General features: G+C 38.0%; 1 protein-coding gene across 2 annotated transcripts; it reads left to right on the top strand.

The window, feature by feature from the left end:
- Positions 1–2,839: 2,839 nt before the first annotated feature.
- On the top strand, positions 2,840–9,220 carry sgf29 (SAGA complex associated factor 29). Of its 2 annotated transcripts, none has more exons than XM_058404653.1 (10): positions 2,840–2,946; positions 3,472–3,551; positions 5,096–5,171; positions 5,266–5,356; positions 5,618–5,682; positions 5,893–6,022; positions 6,120–6,266; positions 6,465–6,500; positions 7,651–7,813; positions 8,767–9,220. In XM_058404653.1, the coding sequence occupies exons 2-10, from the start codon at positions 3,477–3,479 to the stop codon at positions 8,881–8,883; spliced, it is 900 nt and encodes a 299-aa protein (XP_058260636.1). In that variant the 5' UTR covers positions 2,840–2,946; positions 3,472–3,476; the 3' UTR covers positions 8,884–9,220. The 2 variants fall into 2 exon arrangements, with proteins under 2 accessions (XP_058260636.1, XP_058260646.1); XM_058404663.1 differs by having other exon boundaries at positions 2,842–2,946; positions 5,284–5,356.
- The last annotated feature ends 668 nt before the right edge of the window (positions 9,221–9,888 follow it).

Here is a 9,888-nt window from a genome sequence, read left to right as displayed (position 1 = left end):
GGCCAGCAGTCAACTCACTTAAATGTCTATGGAGGATTTTTTAGACAGAATTCTCCTTAAAACATCTTTTAGAATAATGGAATGTTCATTACAACGGTAGAGCTGAGAAACTTGATCTGATGGAATATATGTTGGCCATATATTGTTTTTTTCATCATCAGTCAGTATAAGCATGTTAAAAACTGACCAAAAATTAAATTGTGGTACCAGATTTTATACCTTTTCTTTACATATAATTGTCAGGGTTTTTTTGTTTTAGTATACATAACTGAATAAAACATGTTCTACTTTCCTGCGGTAACCTTGAACAAAAAAAAAAACACTATGTTTTCAAAGTTATCTCTACAGCACCGCGAGTCACTCTGCCCTACATCCAGTCCTGTGTGTTTACACGGCGCGCGTGCAGAGCATGGAAAACGTGACACATTTATATTACACATGCTTTCTGTGGTGTTTCAAAAGGCTTTCTGATTCACATTCAGTGAGTGTTCAACTGCACTGTTTTTTTTTGTTGTTTTCTATTTTTAGAGGAATGATGTGTCTTCCTGTAAATGCCCTGTGTTTTTGGTGTGACCACAGTGATGTTGAGAAATACCAAGTGAGTGAGTTTTAGTGCTGAAGTCTGGAATATTCCACAGCCCAAGCTGCACCATGTGTTTATGAGTACAGTCACAGAGTGAGTACACAGCAGACACTCCTCTGCATATTTCTGCTTCATGTCCTAAGCACAGCTCAACGTCAGAAGGACAAACTGTACAACTCCTCCTGCTGCATGCCTGCCTCGGGCTGTCCGGCTCTCATGCACACCACCACTTAGTGCTGACTCTTATACTTTTTTTTATCACATTATTTCTGTTTGCTGTTATTTCTAGATGTTCTGAAAAACATCTGGGCATGATCTTCTAGGTACAATTAAACCCAGTCCTCTGTAAAAACACCATATCATCGTGTCAATTCTTTTTGCGTTTCCTTTCTCTGACTTATTATTCTCAGCGCTTGTATTTTCTCTTTGTTTTCCTTTTGGTTTTCACATGATCAGGTTCCTGGCTGTAAGTCTAACTGATATCATGTGAGAGTGAAGGACTTGGTACAGTAAATATTTGCATTATTAGCTCAGCTAAGCAGTCCTCAGCTAGCAGCTTGTGCTCTAAAAACATCCCTGTCTCACTCTTTCTGAGTAAGTATGAGGTCAGAAACACCCTGTTTTGATTCAAGCCAGTTTAAAATTAACATTGCATTATCATGCCATCATACTTTGGACTCTCACGATGACCTATTTATTCTTGTTGATTAGATATCTATATCTCTATTGGCTTCTGGGAGTTCGGTGCTTTTTCTTCCTTATATTCAATGCTTCAATTCAGTTCAATTTTATTTGTATAGTGATTTTAACAATGAACATTGTCTTAAAGCAGCTTCACAGAACATAAGAAACAAAAACATAGTGCAAAAAGAGCTAGATAGACAAAATCATCCATAGTCAAATGTTTAAGTTCTTCAATCTGTTGCTACTTTAATGGTTGGAGTTGTTTGCATCTACATTCATAAGCAAACAGGAGATTATGTGTAAAATGAATATTAAGAATTTAGATTGAGCCTAATATAGATAGAGGCATATTAAACAATAAAACTGTCCAAGATCAAGAGATGTTCTGCATAATGCGGAGCATGTTAGAATCAGTCTCCGCCTTAATATGACTCCAGGTCTGTTGACCTTAGGTACCCTCAATTGACTTCCTCTAACAGAAAGTTAAATAGAGAAACGTAGTAATGCAGTTAAATGATCTGAGACACCTCAGAAAGTAAAGATCACTTTGATCCTTGACTTGTACAGTAGATCATGGTTCTGATAAACAAATCCTTTATAAGTTTTTGAAATGAGAAAGGCGATTACAATGATGATGAGGAGGAAGAGGATAAGAGATGGATGGAGAGGATGAAGCATAATGTGAATATATATTTATAGCTTTAATATTCAGTTCATTTGCCCTAAAATGAAAAAAAAAATTCTTTAATTGAATTGTTTAATATAGGAAACTGCATTTTATTTTTATGAAACCAATTTGAATTGATTACAAATGGTACATATTATGTATTGTTGTTTGAGTCAAATTTCTTAAAACAAGTCACATTTTTCATTTCTTCCTGTACTTTCTTAAGCTATTCCGGGGATCATTACATACATTACTTGCTCACTAAATAAATTAAACAAATTTGGACCATTATCACTAGAATTAGGGGACAATATAGCATCTGTAAATGTTTATGGACCGGTTTCGTACCTGTCTGTTGCTACAATGTCAGGAAAAATAGTATTAAACTGAACCATTGTTGCATAGGGGTGGTACCCACCTGGGTGCTTTTGTACCTTGAATATACAAGTTTCAGACAGAAATGTGGATATCCTGTATCTATAAATGTAAATATATTTGAAATATCATAATAATTACTTTTTAGAGTAAAGCATATAAGTTTATACTCTATGCAACACTAAGTAAAAGATACCTAAAAAGGTATAAATTGGTGTGAGATTAACACCCCAGAGACACGGGAAAATACAAGAAAATCTTATAATGAAAACTCACTATTTTACTTAATGGAGGAGGGTTTTCAATTGGTATGTTATAGATCTGTTTAAAAATACTATCAATTAATCATGATCTTTTAATGAAGGCGAATTTATAGATATTTTCTATTACTTTTTGGATCATTACAACGATCAAGTGTGTTATATAAATCAGTGTAATGGTGTAAGATCGCATAGTTAGGGGAATAGTTAATAGTAATACCTAACAATGTCCTCGTGTGTATTTTAATTGTGCCTTGTGGGACGCGTTTTCAAAACAAGCCCTGAACAGCTTTGTCCCTTCCAGGTTCCCGTACAAGGCCTGCTCCATTATCCAGCCAACCCGATTCAAAACCGAAAAATTAAGCATCTAAACACAGGTACAGATGTTTATATTAAATTAAACTTTTGGCGCACTGCCAAATGCATAGAAATGTTCATACTGCGTTATCAAACCAGTGATGCTAGATTTAGAAAGCTACAATTATTTATAAAACTGCGCACCCGTACGACTAATGCTAAAGCTAATGCTAGCGGTGTTGCGTCCCTTTAGTGAGGCTGCGCGTGAACGTTTATACTCGTTTAGTGACAGTGTGAAAGAGTTGTTGATGTTTTTGTCGAATGCATATTGCAGATGCTGTATCATGCGATGCGTATTTTCAGTATTCTGTACACAGTGCATGAACTTAGTTAATGCAAATCTAGAAATTAGGGCTGAAGCTCGCGCTTAAGTGAAATGAGCATTAGTGTAGAGCAATGCACTTATTTGTGTATTGTACAGTAATGCAATGAGAATGAAAGAGTGCCAGTTGTCTCACATCTACACCCAAATTGATTTACTTTACTTAGGAGTTTTTTGTGGATAACAGTTCTAATAGTATAAATGAAACTGTTTTTTTTTGCAGGCTCAATGGCTTTAGTTTCTGCAGACACCAAAATTGCTGAGCTGCTGACTGAGCTCCATCAACTAATCAAACAAACTCAGGTGAATGTTTACCTTGTGTTAAGTTCACCCCAGTTATAACACGGAGAGTCCATCATTCATCCAATATGACACAAAGCGATATGACACAATTTGATAGATACACCTGCTTATTTATGCAGTTACCCAATCAGCCAATCATGTGGCAGCAGCACAATGACTACAGCCATGCAGATACAGGTCAAGAACTTCAGTTAATGTAACATCAAACATCCGAATGAAGAAAAACATGATCTCTGTGACTATTACAGAAACTGCTGATCTGTATGGTTTTATACATTGTGCCGGTGATTTGTGCATTGTCAAGTCAAGAAGTTGTATTGTCATTTCAACCACATATAGCTGACGCAGTACTTAGTGAAGTGAAATGTTTCTCCAGGACCCTGGTGCTACATAGACAACATATAATATATAACTACAGAACAGAAACTACAACAATACAAAGCTAGGGCCAGAAAGTAGTTGTCCTAGCTACATAAAGTGCAACATGTGCAAACAGTGTAAGACAGAAGGCAGTGCAGAAATAGAAAATACAAAAAAACAATAACACAAGATCGTGCAGGACACTTAGCGCTGAAAAAAATGCGCAACAAAATAAAATGTGCAGTAGGTAACAGTTTGAAGTGTGCAAAAATGGCAGTAGCAGTAATTGAATTAGTGTGCAGATGTGCTACATGATTGGTTGATTGAATAATTGGATAAATGTACACATCTTCCTAATAAAGTGAATGAAGTGTGTATATTTACTCGTGCCATTGACTAATAAAAAGTAAAAGTTTTATTTCTCAAACTCCGTGTCACTGGAAACCCATGAAAGAAACAGTTATGACGAAAGGCAAAATAAATATGTGAAAATAAAGATGATATGAAATCCATGAATCAGAATGAATACGTATATTAGACGAAAGACAAATACATATGAGCATAATGGTGTACGCCAACCAGGCATAACATTATGACCACCTGCCTAATATTATGTTGGTCCCCATTTTGCTGCCACGCACTGTGTATTCTGACACCTTTCTATCAGAACCAGCATTAACTTCTTCAGCAATTTGAGCAACAGTAGCTCGTCTGATGGATCGGATCACTAGATACTGACCACTGCAGACCGGGAACACCCCACAAGAGCTGCAGTTATAGAGATCCAGGCATCTAGCCATCACAGTTTGGCCCTTGTCAATCTTGCTCAAATCCTTACGCTTGCCCATTTTTCCTGTTTCTAACACATCAACTTTGAGGACAAAATGTTCACTTGCTGCCTAATATATCCCACCCACTAACAGGTGCCATGATGAGGAGAGCATCAGTGTTATTCACTTTACCTGTCAGTAGTCATAATGTTATGCCTGATCGGTGTATGATGGGCAGTATACCAGACAAAATTCAAAGCACACAGGAAACATAAGCAGGGTTAACTATTTATTAAGCAGTATAACAAACACAGACCCATTTGCCCAAAAAAAACCAATTTTATAAAACCATGTTATAAAAACTTGTGCAATTGTTGTTCAGTGTATTTTTTTCCCCCTCTCTGTAATTTTCAGGAGGAGCGCTCACGCAGCGAACACAACCTACTCAATATCCAGAAGACACATGAAAGGATGCAGACAGAAAACAAAAGTGAGTCTACGTTGTCATATATTATCAGCATTTCCCATTTTATTTACTTAAGTAAACACTATTCTGTGCTAACTAGCAATACACAAGGAAATAGAACTTTTTCTCTCCCCAGCTTCCCCATACTATCGGACAAAGCTGCGTGGACTGTACACAACGGCTAAAGCAGATGCAGAAGCTGAATGCAGGTAGATATAACGTAGTACACATGCACCATTCACCAGCCAAATATGTGGAAGCACAAAACCTGTCTCTGGGTCAGTGTCAGTATTACTAATGAAATAACTAAACACTGTAGCACTATGTACAGCACTACATCTCTCTATTATTTGGATTTTACTTCATGAGACTGTAAACAGAGAGCACCATCTTGTGGTATTGAAAACACGGCTCTATTTCGCTTGTGCCTTTTTAACGTGTAACACAGTTTTCCATGTTTTCTTCTGCAGTATATTGCGCCACGCTCTTGACAAGATCGCAGAAATTAAATCACTACTGGAAGAGAGACGTATCGGTGAGTGTGTTACAGTTTAGCTGTCAATGTTTAGGTGTTTATGTACGTCATATTTATCACGACTTAGGCAAAGCAAGAACCAATAGAATTTGACGTCCTTAGTGGTGTTATTGTTATTTCTATTAGTGGGGAAAGTAGTAATTTCAGATTTTTGGTGCCTGAAGTTTCAGTATTTTTGCGACTGACACACGCTTCTTTCTCGTCTCTCAGCTGCAAGGATGGCAGGGGTGTACAACGACAGTGACCCACCCAGGAAGACCATGCGTAGAGGTGTACTAATGACCCTGTTACAGCAATCTGCAATGACGCTTCCTCTATGGATCGGCAAACCGGGTGAAAGGTAACCGCTCGTATACTTCGTTTGTCCATTCTTTGATTATCCTAACAGTGGAGTGTTTAAGTATAACTATTCTGTTGCTGTTGTCTCTCTGCTTTAGTCCACCCCCTCTGTGTGGAGCGATACCCGCGAGCAGTGACTACGTGGCTAAGCAGGGTGATAAGGTGGCAGCTCGGGTGAAGGCTGTGGATGGAGATGAACAGTGGATCCTAGCAGAAGTGGTCAGCTACAACCACTCCACCAACAAGTACCTGTCTACTACTACTACTACTACTACTACTAATAATAATAATAAAAATAATAATAATACTCCTACCACTTCAACGTCTGTAGAACCAGGATTTGCTGTGACCAGATTCTAACCACTAAGAAATGGTCAAAGCTAAGCAGAAATGTATCTGTTACTTAAATCTGGGTTCTTAATCTAACTTCATTCTTTTCTTAGGTATGAAGTGGATGATATTGATGAGGAAGGAAAGGAGTAAGTGGCATCTCTGATATTTACATGTATACCACAGTATAAATGTGCACAGTGTTTGTTCAGAAGATCAACAGCAGCTCTGACAGTAAGGGCTGTAATTCACAATCATTGCAGGAACCTAGTCACATGGACTCGTAAAGGGGATGTTCCATTTTTTTTATCTAAGACTAATACTAAACAGATTAAAAACTGATAAATGCTGTTATTTATCAGAGAACAATATGCATTAGCCAAAGGTTTTTTGAAACATCATACATATATCGTGTATGAGAACAACATATCATACAGATATGTTGTTCTTCCCCAAACTGTTCCCATACAGTTGGAAGCACACAATTGTATAGGATGTCATTGTTTGCGATAGGTTAAAGTTTTCATTTACTGGAACTCAGAAGCCCAAACTTGATCCACCATGACATTGTTTGCTGAGGGTAGAGTGGAAGAGCTTAAGTAGCTTGAGACGTTTTGGGATGAACTGAAATGCTGACTGCACCTTACTAAAGCTCTTGTGTCTGAAAGAGCACAAAGCCCCACAGCCACACCGTAATATCTAATGCAAAGCCTTCCCAGAAGAGTGGAGCTTATTATAACAGCAAAGTGGGTCCAAATGAAGGTTTTGTGAAGGTCAGGTGTCCACAACACTTTGGCCTTATAGTGTAAAAGCATGCGTCTCCATTGTCTCAGTTACCAACTCCCAGTGTCACACGCTGTGTTAAACCTCAATAAGATTTCCCTCACCAGAGTGTTTTCATGTCGGAGGACACGAGTAACATGACAACCTGCATTTTCTTTACTAATAAGCTTATAGAGAGAGAGAAATTGAGGCTGGTGAGAGAACGACTGTTTCTAGCTTCAAGAACTTGTGTGATAACGGGAACTAACATGTTTCACAGATTTTCCACAACATTAAATGTTGTTAAAATTGTTTTTTTATATATAAATTGTTGTGTAAAAAAAAAAAAAACAAGTTGTGGAAAATAATCAGCTTCAACAGTAACTCATCTTTTCATCTGGGTGCATTACACCAACCTGTCATGGATTATTCTCCTGTAATTTTCTTCACTACCATTTTATACTTTGCAGATTTATTCTTTCATTATTTATTGTTGTGTGCTCTCTCCGCTGAACATACTCTCCTCTGTTGCTCTAGGAGACACACACTAAGTCGAAGAAGAATCATCCCTCTGCCACAGTGGAAGGCTAACCCAGAGACAGACCCCGAGGCACTGTTCAGCAAAGATCAGCTGGTGCTGGCCCTTTACCCACAAACCACCTGCTTCTACAGAGCCCTGATTCATAACCCTCCACACCGGGTGAGCGCTGGAGCAACAGTCTGGGAAAAGTGGCGATACACAGCATACAAACATAGTTAGTTGCAGAGGTTATTACAGGGTGTTTTTCTGGCTTTGAGAACATATATTAGCTTCCAAAATGAAATCATTAAGGTTCCCAAAATTCCTAGAAAAGTCAAATAAAATGAAATGAAATTTTTTGAAAAATGATCAGGCTTCAGAAACGTCATGGATTATGTCATTGGCCCCATTATTCTCATTACTATTTAAAGGTTTGGGTTTAAAATAATAGAAAATGGTTTAGATCACCGTACAGGACAGGAGCCAGGAAATGAATCTGACACCCAAGCTTTAAATTGTGAAAATGTCAGTGTTGTGGCAAATTGGGGAAGAGATATTCACCTAAAAGTAAACATAAGGTCAAAAAGTATAAGTCAAATTCTAACCACCTAGTTATCATGAAAGTTAAGATAACAATATATAATAATAATTCAACATAATCATATAATGTAAAAATGTGTGAATTCTAGATGGCACAAATCACAGTGATGCTTAAAATGTTTTTACGTAGGTGCAAGTGTGTAACTGCTTGAATTACGTTTTGTCAGCATCAACATTTTCAAAGTAGCTCCATTCAGTTGCTAGAAAAATGTTGTTTTTTTCCTTGTGTTATTGAGATTAGTTCTGATTTTTGTCAACATTAAGGTTTGAAACTCGCTGTACTCTTCAGATCTTACTGTATTTCCAGTTGTGGAAATGAATGGTGATAAAATGCTGCCTGTCCCAAGCCTGTAACATCACCAGATCCTGATCCTACACCAGCAGCATTTTGTTCTTGAAACTGATTTTGGCTCAATTTACATCGAATATTATAATGCTTTATATCTTCTGACAAGAATAAAGACCAAAAAAGTGTCTGCAAATGAATCTATCAAGTAAGTCTTAATATTTTAACCTTATTGTTTAAATTGCAGCCCCAAGACGACTACTCTGTGCTGTTTGAAGACACGTCCTACGCAGATGGCTACTCGCCTCCTCTCAACGTAGCCCAAAGATATGTAGTGGCCTGTAAGGAGAACAAGAAAAAGTGAGGAAAAGGATTGCGTGGATCTGGACCTGATTAAGTGGCGTTTAATTAGGAGGACTGGCGCGGAATCAGACTCCTGATGCATAGAGTCACCAAATGGATCTGAGACCAGGACTGAAACAGCTGAATACCAGCTCTGATGAAAACGAACCTGGGATGGGCTAAATGTGCGTTTATATTTGTACATGACTCTTGGATTAATCATCGCTATGAACTGTGAATTAGCATAATTTGGGATATTTCTAGGTCATGTGTGTTTTTGTACAACATTCCTGTCAGTGAGGGGGCTAAAGAAAGCGACTGCAGTCATACAGCGTAACAAAATAAAGAAGCTTTTTCAAGATTTGTGTAGTTTCTGCTTACTGATTATTGCATGGGTGTGAGGAAAGTTTTGATTGTTCATGCATGAATGATATGAATTACATTAATTATGTATGTTATTTGGACTTTACGGTGGCTTAGTGGTTAGCACTGTTGCCTCACAGCAAGAAGGTCCTGGGTTCGGGTTCCAACAGGCAGGGGCCTTTCTGTGTGGAGTTTGCATGTTCTCCCCATGCCTGTGTGGGTTTACTCCGGTTTCTTCCCACAGTCCAAAAACATGTACAATAGGTGGATTGATAATTCTAAATTGCCTATACAAGTGAGTGTGAGTGTGTGTGGTTGTCTGTCTATACACTACCAGTCAAAAGTTTGGACACACCTTCTAATTCCATGGTCTTTCCTGATGTTTATTTCTTTCTACATTGTAAAACAATGCTGAAGGCGGCCGAAATACACAATAATGTCCTTTGAACAGTTGATATTGAGATATGTCTGCTACTGATGCTCTGTAAAGCCTTCATAACGCCTCTAATCTGAGGTGCTGTTAATTGGTGATTTCTGAGGCTGGTCACTCTAAATGAACTTCTCCTCTGCAGCAGAGGTCAGTTTTGGTCTTGCTTTACTGGGATGGTCTTCATGTGAGCCAGTTTCATCATGGTGCTTGATGGGTTTTGCAAATGCACTTGAC

The sequence above is a fragment of the Hemibagrus wyckioides genome, linkage group LG02 (genome assembly GCF_019097595.1).
Source record: "Hemibagrus wyckioides isolate EC202008001 linkage group LG02, SWU_Hwy_1.0, whole genome shotgun sequence".
NCBI lineage: Eukaryota > Metazoa > Chordata > Actinopteri > Siluriformes > Bagridae > Hemibagrus > Hemibagrus wyckioides.
Note: the sequence above shows the minus strand (reverse complement) of the source record. Positions and strands in the feature narration are given on the sequence as shown.